Source organism: Thermobia domestica, chromosome 16 (genome assembly GCF_964235325.1).
Source record: "Thermobia domestica chromosome 16, izTheDome1.hap1.1, whole genome shotgun sequence".
NCBI lineage: Eukaryota > Metazoa > Arthropoda > Insecta > Zygentoma > Lepismatidae > Thermobia > Thermobia domestica.
The window spans coordinates 141,043,043-141,063,004 of NC_137469.1; the positions used below are offsets into that span (position 1 = coordinate 141,043,043).

Here is a 19,962-nt window from a genome sequence, read left to right on the forward strand (position 1 = left end):
CGTATCCACCCATGCCCTTTAAATACAGTAGATAGTGATATGTGATAAAGGTGTACAGCGTACAAGGAGAATAAAAATTCTTACTCGTACATTATTATCAAAGTACAATACTCTAATCTTTCACAATATGGTTGCAAAACTCTGTTTTATCCGACATCTAATGAAGAAGAGACCTACCGTTGCCGAAGATCAGTGAGAGAGTCAGACAGAGAACTGATAGATTATGGACACTACATTATAGCACTGTGAATCACCTGGAAACTTGTGAAGTTTTAGTAAACAACCACACATGACCAGCTACCTCAGTGTACCGATCATAAAACGCAATAGTGGATGTCCAGTGGAAATAGTCAACTTGACACCTGGTGTTTAGCTTGTTGGTAATATTTATCAGATGCAGGAAAACAAGCCAGCGAAAATACCAAGTCTAATAGCAAAATCGACGAGTGTTTGCAACTGACACTAAAAGGTAGACCCCAACCCCAGATGGACAATCCGTATTTAGGCGAAATAGAAATGGAAACAACTTAGGAGACGCAACAACGACCTTGTGATAGTGTAGCCCAGTGATTGAAATCGACATCAGCACCTGCATATATCTCCCTCTTCTTCTTTGCGGATTAATGTATTGAGGAACGTGAAGAAAAAGACAGAATATTAGGAGATAGAAGATGTTAGTAATGCCTGCAATAATTGGAATTCTTAATCATTAGGAATTATCCTTGGGTCTCTTGATAATTGGTTAAATTCAAGTTAACTAATTATATAATCAAGAGTAAATTGATAATATACTATACAAAAATTCAGAATGTTAGGCAAGATAAACAACAGAAATTGTAAACAAATCCAAGGTCTGGGGTATTTCCGATTGATTCTGAATTCACAGAAAAAAACGGAGAAATTGCACCCTATTTCACCATCCCAAAGTACTTCCCCTAACGGAAAAAGGATACGTGTGGGCAGTAAAATTGCACCCACATTGCGAAAATAGGGTGTGCGTAGGTAGCAAAACAAAACCCACACACCGGAAAATCGAGGTCACGAGCCAAATCAAGCACCGCACCCAACGTTCAGTTCGGTTACGATTTGTATACAGTGCAGCACACAGAAATAATCGTTCCTGGTCAGAAAGATGTAAAGTTCTTTACTAGACGGTAGCAGACAGGGGAGACGTCCGTCGACACCCTTGGTCGATGCCTAGCTTTGTTTTCCGCCAAGTAGAATTGACGAACTCCGATGAACATTCGCAAGAAGCGACAACAGTAACCATTCGGAATCTGGAGCAATTGTCGGCAATGGACCAAGTCAAAACCGTCAACAGGGCGAGGCTGACTCTCGGCCTAGTTTCATTCATTTAAAGTAACTTCAATTTGGACTTGTAAAAATTTAAGCAAGATGGATGTACTACCACTATCCAATTGCCATTCGAAACTTTGAAATTTTTCTCTCTTGACTATGTAATAGTTGCAACTTCGTTTGCCATATCATAATCATTTAATTGTTAGTAATCTGACTTAGTTCATAAAGAGACAAAACGTTCCTGAACTTAATTCTCAGTTGTATTATATAGTCTGTTGCAGAAGATATAACACTGTTTTAATAACGAAAAATGTATTTAACTTCAACAAGATTTCGATTAAAACATACTAATCGAAAAAGTTTGATCTATTTATCCAGCGTTGTGAATTTATGTAAAGATCTATAGAAATTTATAATAAATTTTTAATATCAGAAATTGGTGTCCGAAGTAATTCCATACAAATCTAAATCGGTAACATCTCCTAATCTGAATAATTATGTGGTAGAGAAACTTACCTTAATGTAGTGGAGAAATATCTTGGAGAGACGTTGAAATTAAGAATCAATAGAGGAAAGCAAAGACATAGCAACATGAGTAAGGAATAGGAGTGCGAGTATATATGCAACGTACCCCCAGTAGCGATTCCTGGACCTTAGCTTTAGGAAGTATGGGACGTTAGAGACTGTGACATGGCTGATGACCAATTCTCTGAATTGGTAGGCAGGTGAAAGATTCCGAACCACTATAGTTCTAAGTAAACTCCCAAAATATGTTAAGTTGCAGCCTCTCAAATAGTGGATTGCTCTCACTATTTCCCCATAAAATTAACAAAGCGCACCGGCTCTGTCACGACACGTTTCGCCCTGACAAATTTATCAGATATTAAATGGTGAAGACGACGATGTTCAACGACGACCAGGTGTCACTCACGTATTGAATGGTGGAGTCTTGGGCCGTCCAGCTCGCCTAAGATCGCCTCACGTTTCAATAGTTTCAGTACCGTCATACGGCGGGAACAGTGCTATTACAAATTAGCAACCCAACCAGGAATTTGTTGTGGTTACAACTTAAGAAATAGGCTGGTATCAGAGTAGCGTGATTATTTTTTTGTGAATATAAAAAGAAAAGAAGAGAAAGTTGGTTTATAAAATAAAGGGTCAAGATGAGGCTCTCCCGAGCTATAATGAAATAAGAAGAAATATGTGAAAGTCTAGTGATATGGAAGATGTTTCTTGTATCTGCTCTAAGACAGAGGGCATTTTGAAAGTAGCAGAAGATAGAAAAGTGATACTATGTTGTCGATATAGTAAATGGTATCACTTCTTATGTGTAGGACTCGATGAGGAAACTTTCGATTATATGACTCGCCAATCGGTCTTGTTGATGTGTAATTCATGTGAGCAGTTGGATAAAGAAGTAGAAAGAACGAAATATTCCTTATTAATGGATGTTGAAAATGTGCACGACAAAATTTCTAAAACGATTGGTGAAAACAGTATCGACATAGAAAATAGAAAGAATGAGATAAAAGAAGGATCGAGGATGAAGAATAAAAATAACCCCAAAAACGGGAACGAAAATCTAGAAAAAGTGACAAGAGTGAAAGCGAAGAGCAGAAAAGAGAAGAGGTTAAATTATTACCTGAAGAAGAGACCAGTAAGAAGAAAATGAAAAGAACTCGTAGACACACAAGAAATGGAAAAGAAAGAAGTAAGTAAGCTCACAGAGTAATAGCAATTCAGACAAGGATAGAAAACGAGCTTCCCAAAGTGAAGAAGGAACAAAATTAATTAAAAGGAAGAAAGAGGAAAATGCTGATAAGGGAAAGGCAGATAGAACTGAATCTGAGTCAAATGAAGGATGATGAGACTACCACCGAAATAATTGCTTGCAAATATAGAAAGGCATTGTTCTAATTGCTAGATAATTTCAAACAAGTGTATCTTGACTTGTAGAATAGTGCTCTGTGGCTCTTGGACACCATTTTTAGAAATGACAGATAGTAACTAATAATCATAACAACGTGCCAATTCTTACTTTCCTTAGGAAGATTCCTACCTCTAAAGAAATATCGTTTATCCTGCCAATCGACGAAAACAGAGGTGCACATTTATACTCTTAATCCCTGTATTTAATTGATTCTGCGAAATTCCTATTCTATTAAATGTAAGGAAGGGCATGAAAGATCGTAAATAAAATCATTTCTATCACGAATGTGTTGAAGGCAGAAACTGCTATGGTTCAATACACATGCCTTCGAGTAAAAGAAGAAAGAGAAGTCATGTTGTTTCGGGATGTTTCTGGATATATATCTTTCTTTGGGTAGATTATAATTGAAAATGTTTTTTGTTACTAAGCTGTAAATATGCAAGGAAAATGTTAAATACATAGATATTATTCTACGGTAAGCTGATTTTATATTTTAATAACAAAGATGTGGTAAATAGAATAAATAGAAAGTTAAAGATTAACAATTGGCGCAGTCGATATTTTCAATCTACGTGCAATATTTTTATGTAATGTCAATCATGGTAATGTGCAAAGAACCATTATATATTAATTTAAGATGCAATGATCAAATAATAAAATTTCTGGTCGATACAGGTGCGGCCGTTTCAGCCGTTAGTTATACTTCACCGTTATTAAATGGAATGTTGATAGAGCCATTTCAGGGTAGACTCAATAATGCTGATGGCTCTCCCATTAATACATTAGGTAAATGTACAATCAAAGTAGAGCACTTAAACTACAATGACTACTTATCTTTAATGGTAGTTAAACAAGAGATGTTCCAGCCGGTTTTAGGAAGAAGTTGGTTGGATTCGATCATTCCGCAGTGGAGGAATCAGTTAGCATACATGTTTGGTAGTGCTGAAGAATTGAAGCAAGTAGAAGCTGTGAACAATCAGTCAGCAAAAGTATTACAGAATCAGGTGTTGCAGCAATTTGGTGAAGTTTTTAATGGATCTATTAATGTTCCCATTAAAGATTTTAAAGTGGCTATTCCTTTAAGACAAGGTGTCACTCCAATATTTAGAAAAGCATATGACATACCATATTCATTACAGGAGCAAGTTAAGAAGGAATTGGATAATTTATGTAATGCTGGGGTTTTAAAGAAGATTTCACAAGCAGATTGGGCTACTCCAATGGTAATTGTTCGGAAAAAGAATGGAACTATGAGGTTATGTCTAGATTTTAAACGAACACTAAATTTAGTGACAGAAAAAGTTAGTTATCCTCTACCTAAAATACAAGACTTGCTCAATAGATTATCGTGTGCTAAGTACTTTGTATTGTTAGATCTAAAACAAGCTTATTTACAACTAGAGGTGCAGGAAGATTCGCAGAAATATTTAGTAATTAACACTCCTTGGGGTTTATATTTACAGCATCGGTTACCATTTGGGCTTAATTGTTCAGCGCAAATTTTCCAAAAATTTATGGACAATGTCTTACAAGGTTTGGAAGGAGTAAGTTGTTATCTTGATGACGTGCTTATTTGGGGTAGTACGGTGGAAGAATGTTATCAGAGAACAGTGCAAGTCTTGAAGAAATTTAAACATTACAACATACAGGTAAACAAAGAAAAAAGTATTTTCTTTGTTGATTCCATAAGATATTTAGGATACGATATTTCTCAGAAAGGCATTCTTCCAGCAAAAGACAAGCTGCAACCGATTTTGAATACACCTTCGCCAAAAATGTAACACAGTTACAGTCTTTCTTAGGTATGCTGAATTTCTATCATAGACATTTACCTTCCTTGCCGTCCTGTATTCCTACATTATATGGATTAATAAAAAAAGGTGTACGCTGGGAATGGTCTAGCAAACAAGAGAGCGAGTTTCAGTTAGCGAAAAGCATGCTACAAGATGCAAGAATTTTACATCCATTCGATGAAACATCAAAGGTGGTACTGATGACAGATGCCTCTCCAGACGGAGTAGGGGCAGTACTGTACAATGAAATAGATGGTCAGTTTAAAACAGTAGCTTGTGCCTCAGCTACTCTATCGGAAGCGGAGAAAAAATATTCCCAATTCGAAAGAGAGGCTCTAGCTGTGGTTTTTGCAGTGCGTAAATTCCATAAATTTTTGTTCGGCAGAAACTTCAAGATTATCACTCATGCCCAACCAGTGAAATGGATTTTTGGTTTGAAAGCTGCTCCAGATGGAGCTTCTCCAAGAATGCAAAGATGGTTTCTAATCTTAGCCAATTATGATTATGATATAGTGTATAGTAAGGCTGTAAAAGTTGCTGATTTCTTGTCAAGGTTTCCTTTAAAAACGTCTACTGAAGAGGATCAAATAGCTCCAGATTACATCAGTGAAATTTCTTCTACTATTTTAGATAAGACAGAGATAGAAGATGAGTCTAAGAAAGATCCTACGATACAAAAGATTAAAGAATGGATGTTATCTGGTTGGCCTAAAAGATTACCACCTTGTTTTGATTATAAAGAATATCAGGACTTGTACAGAAGAAGATTTCAATTGGAATTACACAATGATTGTTTATTTTGGAAAGGAAGAATAGTGCTTCCTAGAGGGTTGAGAGCGTTCTATATGGAAAGATTGCACAAGGATCATCTGGGAGAGTATGCTACTGTGAAATTAGCGGATAACGAAGTATGGTGGCCTGACATGATTAATGAATTACGTGGTTATTTAAAGAGATGTGAAGTTTGTTCAGCTACAGCTAATAATTCACCTAAAAATTATTATTGTCCTTGGCCGAATTCAGAAAAACCTTTTAGTAGGATACATATAGACCATTGTCAGTTGTTTGGTTTCCTTTTTATGCTGATGGTGGATACATATTCCCATTGGATTAAAGTGTGGAAAGTGGATTCGACGAACACTTCTGCAACTTTAACTTGTTTAGAAGAGTTATTTGAATTGGTGGGGTTTCCAGGAACTATAGTTACAGATAATGGTCCTCCTTTTAGAAGTAAGGAGTTTCAAGAATATTGCAGGAAGAGAAGTATCAAATTGGTTTCTACACCACCGTATTCCCCTGAAAGTAATGGTAGCGCTGAGAGGGCGGTGCAGACTTTTAAAAAATTAATGAAGAAAAGATATGTTCAGAATGGGTATCGAATTAACCGTCAGTATGTAGTTAATTGGTTAAAGGAAATTAATTATGCGCTTTTACACACTTTATTGAAAGTTATCCATGCTGCTCCAGCTTCATTGGTGTTTGCGTTCAAACCATGTACATGGTTTAATATTACTCCAGTGTCGTTCGATAATCAAACTAAAGCACCCGAGTGTCCAAAACGCAGAGAGGTAAATTGGAAAGAAGGAATGACTATATGGGTACGGAATTATATGGAAGACTTACCTAAATTTATTAAGGGGCGTTTTGTTCGATACTTAGGTAATAATCTTTTAGAAGTGTTGGTTAATGGTATTGTCCGTAAGTGTCATAGACATCAAGTTAGAATAAATGATCTGAATTCTTGTGAAAATAAGGTAGTAATAAATTCAGAGGAGAAGAGGATGTTTAGACTAAGAAGTCCTGAGTATAAAGTTACTGGTCAGATAGGAGTAGACCGGCGTTTGGACGATAGTTATTTGAATGAGACTAATCGAGAAAACGTATCAAAAGACTGTACAGAGCAAACAGGGTCTAATAGTACAGATTGTCGGAGATCACAAAGAAGTCGTAGACCACCTGATAGATGGGGGTACGAACTATAGTTAAAGGGGAGGAGGATGTTGAAGGCAGAAACTGCTATGGTTCAATACACATGCCTTCGAGTAAAAGAAGAAAGAGAAGTCATGTTGTTTCGGGATGTTTCTGGATATATATCTTTCTTTGGGTAGATTATAATTGAAAATGTTTTTTGTTACTAAGCTGTAAATATGCAACGAAAATGTTAAATACATAGATATTATTCTACGGTAAGCTGATTTTATATTTTAATAACAAAGATGTGGTAAATAGAATAAATAGAAAGTTAAAGATTAACAGAATGTAGTAGAAAAACAATAAAAGATGGATGGTTTCACTTTCTTTCTATTTTGGTGTTACGCTACTAATAATGTTAGAAACCTTAACTCTCATGTCACCTAGAATGTGACAATCTTATAACTTAAATTTCCGAAGCTATTTTGAGCCAGGGTGCGACTCCGTTGTAATCAGCCGAAGTTTGGCTCAGTTCTCGCTAAGGAAATCCTGGAAGTTTCATCGCATGACTGCGCTAAAAAATGGAAGATGATTCAACTGAAGAGAACCTAACAATTGTTCCGGTGTTGTGGTATTTCAAGGAAGATGGCACCCAAAATAACACCTACAGACAACAGTTTACCGAGTTCCATAGGCTACCTTATGCTCTGAGAGAAAACTGCTAGCAGAAGATTCACTACGATACCTATTGGTAAGAAAATATCCTCTTTGCAAAGTGTACTAGTCAGATACCCATAACAATTCAGTATCGTCAAATTATTCGCGAGCAAATCATTGCGCTAGTTGAATATGCTAAAACGAGTTTAACTGAAACTGAGAAGCAACATGTGGTTCCCCGTGCTATAGTATACACTTCGTGGAGGAAGTATAGAGAAGGAGATAATGTGACTTCAAAAGCCGGTACCGACCCTCAAAGGGTGTCCACTAAGAACAGAGATCAAGCCTTGATTATGTCAGTAAAAGTCATTTTGTGATTTCAGGACAGTTAATGCTGAAATCCCATTTACCAGGTCTCTTTCCTATTGATGGACTAAACCTCAAAGATTCCAGGTTTTAGGCCTATTTAGCTGTACGTAAAGAGCAGTTCACCGACATTCATAACGTCCACCGACTAACATTTGCAGAGACAAATATTAATTATAACTGGGATAGAGTAATATTTGCAGACGAAGAGACATTTGCATAATCGGATGACAGTCCGAGACTCATTCATAAACCTGTAGGGAAAAGAGTTGATCCGTAGTACATGCCTCGCACACATCGAATGAACAATGTCACTCCTCACTACTGTGGGTTATTATGTAAGAATATACTAGTTAAGTTACATAGCATAGAGGATCCATTGACTAGCCAGAAGTATCTAGATTTTCCAATTTACGTTGCTCTCTGGTATGAGAAATGCATTTCAAAATGGCATAGTAGAAGCTTAATAATATCATAGCGATTTGAAATACCAATGATATGGGGAACTATAAAATCACTATCATGATTTTTACTTTTGTTTTTTACTTCCATAAAAAAATATTTTTTTAAATCTATTGACTGATTCAATTTTTATTAATAGCTTAGATCGACACTCGTTAGCAAACGAGTAAATTACTAACTACTCTCTATAGGCTGTCATAGATACCATGCTGAATTTTGTTACTACAACTACGTCTTTATTGTATCGCGCAACTCGATGATAATAAGGATGAAGATGTCACATTTCCACATTACCATGGAGAAGCAGTTACCCTAAGGGGTCAGTTGTCTGTACTAGGATAGGCCTACACCCGTTCAGAGAACTAGCCCTTCGTGTATATTCTACTTCAGTGCAATATGGAATGGAAGACTAAAATACAAGAATGAATTCGAACTCGGGAAAAAGCCTTGACTCAATCTTGGTCGTTGACTCTCACGGCTCGTAAGCATACCTCCGACCTTTGACTGTGATTTGAGAACCCAATCTATTGCCAGGCATGAATACAAAACGCGAGCGCTTCAACTTTCCAGATTAAGCATGCGCTCACGGAAAAAAAAAGCTGTAAAATCGAAAATAAAAATAATCATTCAATAAAATGTTAATTTTTGAAGCCAAATATAGTCTAACATGAAGAAGATTTCACAAACTGTTTTTCCAAGCACGATTTCATTCTCACACAACGCAAATGTGATGCTTATTTATATTCGAAATAACCCCTGTACTAGCTTCCGCTTCCTAACGAAAATATATTAAAATACCAGAAAATCTCTACCTAGTAATACAAATACACTTCTGCTTGTGAAATGAAAAGTTTCTTCCACTGAATTATTTATTATAAAATCCAAATAATAATAATAATAATAATAATAATAATAATAATAATAATAATAATAATATACATAGTAAAATTATAGTTTTCAACTTCCAAAACAGGTTTATCCAAATAGTTTCATGTACTTCAAACAAAACTGGATTTAATTTTGAATGTCCCCTTTTCGAAATAATTCTGAACTTGTTTACATAGTTTCTTGCCAATAATATAAAAGGAATTCAAAGTTTGTAAAATGCACATTAAGAATTTAAACCACTAAGTATCTCTGCTCTGCAATTTACAATCTGGGGATCACATACTACACTCGAAACAGATCTATACGGTACGGGTTACTTGGCTTATAGAGAATCAGGGTAAATGTCAGTGCTACCTTCAGTCCTTTTTCCCATTTTTAGGTTTCATTCAACATCATCATGGGACACAATATTTATTTTATTCAGTATCTAATCTAACCTACTACTACAAGATCTATTCTAAGTAAACATATATAAATACTCACACACGAAAAATATTACAGGCACTAACCTTCAATGTAAATATTATGCACGTAGTTTAATCTAGATTTCTTGTTCTCAAGCGCTTCTCTAAAGATACCACCTATACTGTATGAACCTCGAGTACAATTAAGACGATCAGATAGCACATAAACATACAACGCAGCTATTACGTTACCAATATCTGGCAGATATAGAAATTATTTATTCATCTTACTAATTTACTTAGCCTTCTTTCAACGTGACGAGACTTAACCGAGTCTTGTCTAGCGTCTCGCATCGAGACTTCTCGCGTCTCGCATGCATCCCTAATCACCTATGTTAAAGATGAATGAAGGTTATTTATTGATCCCTGAAAACGAGTCTTAAAGCTGTCCTTCTTCATCAGAGAAGCAGGTATGCCGACCACGGTTGGAGCATTGACGGTAATTTGAAAGCTATCACCATGCTTCTTGGTCTACAAGGCGTATATATAGAAAATAGATGTGTTTCATCTGTGAGTAGGAAAGCCGCGATAAGGATCACCACTGGGTCAAGAAAGAGTAGCCGAAAACACAAACTCTTGAACCAGGAGCCGAATATGTGATTCGGAACAGCTTAGTTGATGAAAGAAAGTATTGTTACTCCCTCTGCACATAAAGTTAGCTGTAATGAAGCAGTTTGTGAAGGGTATTAAAAAAGATAGCGATTTTTTGAAATACCTGTGCAAAAAGTTGAAAGGTTTATCCGAAGCCAAATTGAAAAGGGAAACTTTGTTGCTAACTTAGCCAACTGAATCTAGTTTCTACTTTGTACTCCTATTTCTGAAATATTCGTCTTACGTTAGTATTACCCTTCTATCTGTGTGTAGGTTTTTCTAATGGACATTTTCCGATTAGATTTCTAATAAAATCTTTGAAAACATTCCTCCTTTTTTCCATTCTGGTTACATCAGGGGACTCTGACGCTGCTCCTTCATTATTGATACCAACCTGGAATGGGTAAAAAATAGACTAGACGTTAGTCAGGTTGAAAACCAGATGTGTGACAACAATAATTTATTTTACTTTATTGACATTTGTTTCTGAGGGCCTGAAACTTAAGGAGTTTATGTACGTAAGGCGAGGTGGATGGGAGTACCAACAAGAATATAAATGCATATTTTCATATATTCTTTAGTTTAAATTATATTCTTAAGTTTTGTTGAGTATCTGAATCATTATTCTGGCAAAGTGCTTAAAGTACACTTTGAGCAGAACACTCATAGGAACCTTTTACGAACCGAACTTAACCTACCTAACCTAATCTTGTCTGAACGAACCGCACTTGTTACGTACAAATTACCTTGATTTTATTTCATCTTCAATGCCACATCGTATGATAAAATCACTTGTTCTGCTCAAAGTGCAGTTTAACCATTATTCATATAATTGAAGGGCCGATTAACAGACGGGGATAAGCTACGAAAACTAAATTCCAAGAAATCGAAGGGTAAAGTGCAGGACTAATAACTGCAAATTTTCCCCTGTGAAGGTGGTTCTTTTATGTATGTATACCACTCTAAAGATATCTGTACAACTTGTAACCTGTAATACATAATGTAAAGTGTGTTGTATTGAGTAATAAACGAATATTAATAATGTAAAGGAAATATTTTGTAGTGACGATATCTGACAGTTTGATTAATACACACTAAATACAAAAGGTTAGGTTAGATTTCTAACCTAACCTAACTTAACCTAACCAAATTAAGTTAAGTTAGGTTCGGTTATGTTAGGTTAGGGTAGATTAGATTTCTAATGTAACCTAACCTATCCTAACACAACCTGACCTAATTTTTTATTACATACCCGGAATCTCTGAATACTTTGAATAATTTTTTCTTAAGGTCGTAACCGAACCTATTATAACACAGCCTAACCTAACTTGTTATTACATACCTGGAACCGAATCACTGAATAACTTGAATTATATTTGCTTTATGTATTTTACTACCTGAAATGCTCTCATGGAGAGGATTGGTTTATGGAAATCATTTGAACTCCTTCCCCTCATAGAATTCACGTTTCAAATGAAAGTGTAATGACAAAATTCTATAATGCCACCCCTTCCCCACGTCCTAAGAGGATGAATTTAGATTTAAACCGTATCGGATGGGGTCACTATTCATTTCAGTGACCATGAAAATTATGGACTGGGCACTAATTTCGGATGTTTTTGATTATTTGTAGTCTACTTCATATCTCCTCTCAGCCCCGAGCCGAAAAATGATAAGATCCTAAGTTAGGCCTGGGCAGGGGCGGATTTAGGATTTTAATTTTGGGTGTGCCCGCTGCCTCGCTGATGGATACATATACATATTTGATTGATTAATGAGAGTAGTAGTGGTTGATGATGTTTGTTAAACAATATAAATAGTGGAAAATATATTTACTCTTGTGTATCTTTTAGCGTTTATATACTTTTCAAATTTTAGGTAGGTCTGTGCCTACCCAGCCTGCCCGCTGAAGCCGCCACTGGGCCTGGGTGCATTAAAGTACCAAAAATACTTGATAATTCAAGTTGGTCGACGAGGAGTTAGCAATCAAACATTCTTACAATGATTTTTATTTCTATGAATAGCAAATGCCCTTTCTATCCCTTAAAACAAGGGATATGTTTTCCCCTAAGTTTAATGAGCAGCTTATATACCGAGTTTCGTCTTTCTAACTTAATAGGTTTGTGAGATACTGTATTTTAGGCACATATTTTGAGCCTTTTCTACCCACTTAGAATTCGCCTTTTAATCAAAACAATGTGATAAAAATCTTAGTTAGGCCAGGTCAACTCATGTATTACAAATTATAAAAATCAGCCAAAAGGTCTAGGGAAAGTTAACGACCAAACATTATATTAATTTTTATTTGTATAGATAATTAATCATTATTGGCGGTATTTATTTATTTATTATATAATATTGTGCCGTCTGTGAGTAGAAAAGACTCATTCTTTGCATTTGGTAAGACAAGGAAGTTCATAATTATATCGTTTTGAATCCAGCTTTACGAGTAAAGCGCGAAGTGTAACAAGCAGGCAAGCGAAAAAAATCTTCATTGATACCTCCACATGACGTCACGGACAGGGAGCCAATCAGAACGCTAATCGCGAACTGGGGCTACCTGTTATTTTATGTACCTTGGGTTACATGACCTGCCCACCTGAGAACCCTACACTTGATGACCCTAACAATGTTTGGTAGACTTTATAAATTATGCAGTTCTTCGTTATGAAGTTTCCGCCATTCCCCATTTCCGTTTCTCTTGAGATAGGTCCGAATATTCGGCTCAGGATTCTATTCTCAAACACTTAAATCTGCGTTCTTCCGTCTTGTCAGAGTAAGCCACGATGTTTCGTAACCATACAGCACAACAGGCATGATTATCGTTTTATATATTTTAAACTTCAAATTCGTCTACAGAATTCGCGACAGCAAAAGATTTTGGTCTGAATAAAAACACAAATTCCCTGCTTTTAGTCGACATTTAATTTCTTCGTGCATGTGATTTTGTTTTGTTAATATTGATCCCAAATATTTAAAAGAATCCACTTTGTCGAAAGTATTATTTGATATTTTGATGCATCCGTATTTGCAGTATGATTATCCCGGCCAATTTCCATGTATTGCATTCACTTAAAAATAGTTACAACTATCCAGAATTATCATTCCTTTTATTTATTAAAACTCGTCAAAAAGAAAATACTTAACGTAAAACGTACCAGAAAAAATAAAACTTATATGAAAACGTAAAATCCGACAACTCTACGTCTTGCTTAGCAACATCGAGAGATTTCTACCAATCAAGATTCAAACATTTGCTTGTTTTTAAAGCAGTAATACTTTCGATCACAAAGAATACCCCGTCACACAGTACTCATAGAGATAAACTATTCTTAACATAATTCATGAGGAATTTTTCAAAAAAGATTGTTGATTCATCTCTGCTATTACATCTAAGCCAATGTCACTCATAAAAAAACAATGAAAATCTTATCTTATCGCACTGATTCTCTGATTTACACGGGACAAAACAACTCGTGGGTTAGCTTCCAAAACAACTATAGGTCACTCAGTTGATATTGTTTTGTCTACGTACCTGATTAGATATATCATTTCTTATATATGCAACACAATTAAAGAATGAGAACAGTGATTATTGGTTTTGTTTTACACTAACACTTCAGCTCAATTGTTTTACATCACGTATGTAGCCTATTTTCACATATAGCTCAATTTAAATTATAACGTTCTCGGTCAATACATTCGGATAGAAAATTCTGCCCTCACGAAAAGAAAATATCGGTAGGGTATTGCTAAGTGTCTGCATGTTCTGTTCTGATATTTAAATGAGATGTTAAGGTGTGGAACATATTGTTTTCTGAACGTAAGGATGTTATGACTTGAATCTACTAAAATTCATATGAGTTAACAGAATTCAATAGAACAGAGGGGCCGCGGTGGCTTAGTGATAGAGCGTTCACCTCTGGTGCATGGGGTTCCTGGTTCGATCTCAGCTCGTGTCAAGTGAAGTTTTTGGTGGACAAATACCTTGTGCGTGGGTTTTCTCGGATTCTTCGGTTTCCTCCTACTTTCTCTATTCCACCATTTCATTCATTTCTCATGATCACCGTCTCCTTTAGCCTAACCGCCATAATCATGGGACGTAAAATTTAAAGGTTTCATTTCTCTTTTTCCAATGGACCAGTACCTTATTTCTGTTCAGTAGAAGTTTCGGCTTAGTAGTAGTTAACTTGGCTTTTTAGAAACTTAGTGGTGTAGGCGAGGGGGGAAGGTTTAAAGATTTAAACCATACCATGAGAAAAATATGTGTATTATGGTAAAATAAACATTTAACATATTAAGGTATATAAGTATACAGAAAATCTTCCTTTTTCTGGAAGGAAATGAAATAGAGTGCTTGAACTTCCTTCGTTGATGAAATTTTACTTACACAATTGAACAAACTTTAATTATTTTATCAAGAACGGAGCGCATAATCGAGAAACTACAATAATGATCTTATGAATAGCATGATTTACAATACGTCAATTACACTCTCAAACAAACAAAAAAAAAAAAAAAAAAAAGTTCTGTGCACCGGACCTCAGGGTATGGATTCGATGTAATTTTTTACACAGAATCCAAATTTTGAAACCCCAGAACGATTGACCCTGTCAGTTTTGTTTTATGGGACGTGTTTTATGCGAGAAATGTGTGTCCCTCTTATCCAAAGTCGCCCAGATTTTTCGCCCATAAAAACATTGACACGGTCAATCATCCTGGAGTTTTGAAATTTGGATTCTGTGTAACAAAATACATCGAATCCATACCCCGGAGTCCGATGCACAGAACTTTTATTTGTCTGTAGGTATGTGGCTGTGTTGTTTGTTTACTACACTTGCGCTGATATTATTACTATTAGATCTATTTTTATATTACATCATATAGAAGTGTAAAATCCTAAATTTTACAAAGAATAATAATTCCAATGTTTGACATTAGCCACGAACGTTATATAACCCTCCCTGCTGGTCTAATAGCTATCGCGTGTGTCTTTGATATATGTGATCCCTGGTTCGGTTCCATCATTAAAAGGATTTGAACCCATATACTGGTTATGATTCCACCTTTAACCAGGGGTAAAAGTGAGGGGGAACACGGGTGGACGTCGTTCCCCCACTTTCAAAAATATCTATGGCATCCCCTTACTTTCTAAAAAATATAATGGGCAAAGATAGACATGCGGGACCACGTGATGTCAAGCGTCTCCCTACCTTTTCAGATCCACTTTTACTCCTGCCTTGAACTGTAGGTTCACGTCCATAAAAAGTATGGCCTCAGTACTGGCATTAACTTCAAGAAACAAACAAAGTATGTTATAAAAGAACAGAGTTGCCATAGGTAAGTATTGTAGAACAAACTAAAAAAAAAAATCTTTAATCATAAATAAGTCTTGCAGGCTCGTAGAATGAAAAGTATAAAAGAAGAATATCCATAAATACATTTCTAAAGCCAATAGGATGATCAAAGGATTAAAAATCTCAAACTGCAGGTCGTTAAGACCTCTTTTTTCAAAAATAAGGATAATGGAATTAAATACAAAGTAACCATTAGTTCATGCTGTTCTAGAGGAGTGATAAAAAGAACACTAGAGTAAACAGTACATCCTTTTAGGTTTCGAATTAATCTCCATCAGCATTCAACACCTTTTGCCAACGTTGCTGCAGTAGCACAATAGCCTGGTGATAAAGCTCCGACGACGTGGATGCAAAAAAGAAAGAAAAAAAAAGTCTGTGAAGGCGTTCCACAGGTCCCCACCTCATTTCCGAATGACCTGCCACGCAAGTGGTTGTCGAAGGAATGAAACAGGTGGTAATCCGTTGGCGCAGGTCTGGTGAATATGGTGCATAACACAGTGTCTCCAGAAGTTGCTGAAGGGTTCCCCAGTCCTCTTTGCCACATATGGTTTGGCATTGTCGTGCAGCAACAGTGCACTCTTGCGATTCACCAATTTTGCCTCCTTCTGCCACAGTGCATTGTGCACCTCTTGCAACTGCTGAGAGTAGAGCTCAGCAGTGATGGTCTGACCAGGTGGAAGGAGCTTGTAATGCACCACTTGCTGGCAGTTCCACGGTACAGAGAGCATAACCTTTCGTAAGTAAACCTTTCTTGAGATGTAAAGAAGAAAGTCATGTGGAGACAACTAATGTTTGGTACGCTTGGAAGTGTCACAAAGAACCCACTTTTCATCAAAAGGGAACAAGCGATCAAAGATGGGTGTGTTCAGGTGTCAAGTGAGTGGGACGGGACGAAGTGATCGACCTTTGTTGATTATTCATAGAATTTGTTAGTGCATCAATCGTTTTCGTGAACGAACACGATATGCAAATAGCCGATTTTGGCATAAAAGCAAAACATAATGACTTTGAAAAATTGTGCTCGCACAACAAAACGAAAAGGGTTTCGCCCTATTTTTAATGCTGAAAATTCTATTTTCCAATTTTTACAATGAGAATTAGTGCGCCAAATGCTCTTCCAAGGTGTCCCGTTTAGTGATGATTATTGCTCACTGGTATGTCTGATAGAGACATGGAATCCCCGTTCAACGCGCGCTCTCGAATCACCATGTCAAATTTGTTTAAGAACGGGACAGTCATCTTGGATGAGTATCCGACTAAAAGAACGCCTAAGTAGAAGAAAGAGGAGCTTTCCTCCAATTAAATTTAATGAAGTCTCTAAACAAAGCAGATTTTAATTTAAAATATAGTTGTGTAACAGTTTCTCCAATTAACCTAACTTCTTGGCTTAATCAGTACCAGGGGCGGATCCAGGACCGACTTCTGGGATGGGTTGTCATACTGCTACTTTTAAGGGCTCCAAACTTTGGGATGGGTTTTATAAAATAAGAAAGTTTCCTCTTCTGGGGGGGGGGGCGATTGCCCCCCCTGGATCCGCCCCTGATCAGTACACAGTATATATCTTTGTGTCCACGGCCTATGAGGTGATTTTGTCTAAAATCAATGCTCTGCTTCCAGGCACTACCTTTTGTAGGCAATAATTTGTAGAGAGCTATGTTTGTTTTTACTTTTGCAATATCCTTCACTCAACATTATGTAAGGGTATTTTCTAGGGATGGCCAGAACCGGTTCCTGGTGGAACCGATTTTCGGCTCTAAACGGATCAGGTTCCGGAACCGGTTTTTAGGATCCAGGTCTGGAACCGGTTCTGAAAATCAGATCTCCAAGAACCGGTTCCTCTTCTGCCGGAACCGGAACTTTGTGGCCATCCCTACGCTAAACTCGAGCTGCTGGCAGGTTATGAACAGTGTGCTAGATGAAATGGTGGAAGCGAAAGGCAGGCGCCCAGGCGGTGGCCTCTTCTCATGTGAGTGGTGCCAACTGGGTAACTGGCAAACTCGTTTGGCTAAACACCCACTGGTGGAGCAAAATGTTTTTTCTGGGTTGCACAAGCGGGTCTGGGCGGGGAGGGCACAAGCGCTTGGTCCTTTTTGCAGTGTTTTGAAGGTGAACTTCGTGCCTCCTTTACGGGTCTTTCGGATCCTGGTCTGAAACCGGTTCCTAAGATCCGGATCTGGAACCGGGTTTTCGGATCAAGGTCTGGAACCACTTCCTAAGATCCGGTTCTTGAACCGGGATTTCGGATCCAGGTCTGGAACCAGTTCCTAAGATCCGGTTCGAAACCGGGTTTTCGGATCCATGTCTGGAACCGGTTTTAAAAACCGGATCTCCAAGAACCGGTTCCGCGGGAACCGGAACTTTGTGACCATCCCTAGATTTTCACTGCTCGTGGTCTAGGTTTCACTTCTCGACGGGGCTCATTATTGATCTTGATCCAGTATTCTGGGATAATTAGCGTGTCCAGAACATGAGACGAGAAATACAGTTTTATCCTCGTCTCGTCTTGATTCTCGGAATACTTCATACGCCTCGTCTTTCATTTATCTCGCCTCGTTTTGTAGTAAATTTTTGTACAAAATTGATGTCCTGCTTTTCTTCTTAATTTCATCTACAAGTTACCAAAATCCTTCCGCATCATTAGAGGTTCAAGAAGGATGTGATATAAGTACATTTAAACCATATTTATTATTAAAGTATATTGTGTAATAACTAACATTTGTGTGAACTAATGTTGCCCACGATACTCGAGAAATTCTCGACTCCTGGGCAATATTAGAGATGGTAGGAAAGGTACTTAAATTAAGAAGTAGCGAACTCCGATATAGAAAGCCAGGGATAATGGCATGGGTCCCTTTCTAGTCCGTCTAGTCTAGTCCTTCGTTGATTGTAGAAGACGAGAGAACCTAACTTAAAGTTTGTTGTTAAGTTAAACTTACTTGAACCTAGCCTACTTTGCTTAGACAATGTGTTTCATGAATGTCTTTATTTCTTTTAGTACATCTGAACAAATGACAAAATCAGAATTATGATGGGTCCAAATCTGCCATTGGGAGTGTTCATATTTACTCTTTTACTGACTCTTGGATCATGCAACGAACCAGCAAGTGGGAGTAACAATCCACGAGGTAATTATGCTTACTAAGAAAGTAACTTCTGTAAATACATAATCACTAAAACCGATTGTTGAAATATGAACATGTTATAAAAATGGATGTGTTATGGGAATGTGAGCAGGCCACATAAAATAACTACTAATATTTACATGATGACATCAAATAATGACCAAGATGGTGAAAATTGCATCGATCTTATAACGAAATACTTTGGATAGTTTAATAATTACCTGTACCTTGGGCAGAAAGTGCTCATACATGTGCACTATACTTAATAGAATGTTAATTTAATATTAATAAAAAGAAGAATGTTTTTAATATCTGTAAGAGATATTATGGGATGGTGTTATGTAGTTAGTTGCTATGTAGTTGTTTATGGATGCCTAATCATCTTGTATGTGTGCATGACAATTTGAATAAAAATACATAAAAGTGTATCAACTAATAAACCATTTGATACCGTTCATCGACTTTATAATTTTGATAGAAAAGGTGAGAATAATAATATGTATAATTATTAAAGATATTTTTACATGCAAACTATTACTACCACTCGAGATTCATATATTATCGATCGAACCAGGTTGACGACTACCCTTGGTGAGTCGTTATAAAAATTTTGGTGCCGGAACCCGGGAACTTGCTGTAAATTCATATCCCGAAGCAAAGTAAGGGTGAATTTACTTTTGTAATAAGGTTAATGAATACAAATTTCACAAGACTTAGGAGTGGTAGGATAATTATAAGAAAAATGAACGGCGAAGCAATGGAGAATGAATCCAATAATAGTGACAACGGTGAACATAGTGTAGCACCAGGAATGACATCAGAAGACCGAATCTTGCTAGCCTTACAGCGACAATTGATTCAGATGTCTACCGAGTTAAAGCAGACGATAGAGCAAAAGTCCGAAGAATCCAACAAGCAATGCGAAGAATTGAAGCAGACGATAGAACAGAAGATAGAACAGAAGTTCGAAGAATCCAACGAGCAATGCGAAGAATTGAAGCAGACGATAGAACAGAAGATAGAACAGAAGTTCGAAGAATCCAACAAGCAATGCGAAGAATTGAAGCAGACGATAGAACAGAAGATAGAGCAGAACTCCGAAGAATCCAACAAGCAATACGA

The 19,962-nt window shown here is 36.8% G+C and overlaps 1 protein-coding gene across 2 annotated transcripts in view; it reads left to right on the forward strand.

Moving 5' to 3' along the window:
* Positions 1-19,962, forward strand: part of LOC145673464 (lysosomal alpha-glucosidase-like) — a 264,976-nt gene that overhangs the window by 26,531 nt on the left and 218,483 nt on the right. The window contains exons 1-2 of one of the 2 annotated variants that reach the window (XM_081743184.1): positions 13,929-14,003; positions 18,714-18,843. In XM_081743184.1, coding sequence (XP_081599310.1) covers positions 18,744-18,843 — 100 coding nt within the window. In that variant the 5' untranslated portion in view covers positions 13,929-14,003; positions 18,714-18,743. Of the gene's footprint in view, positions 1-13,928; positions 14,004-18,713; positions 18,844-19,962 lie in introns of those variants that run through there. The other variant, XM_081743185.1, reaches the window with a different exon arrangement.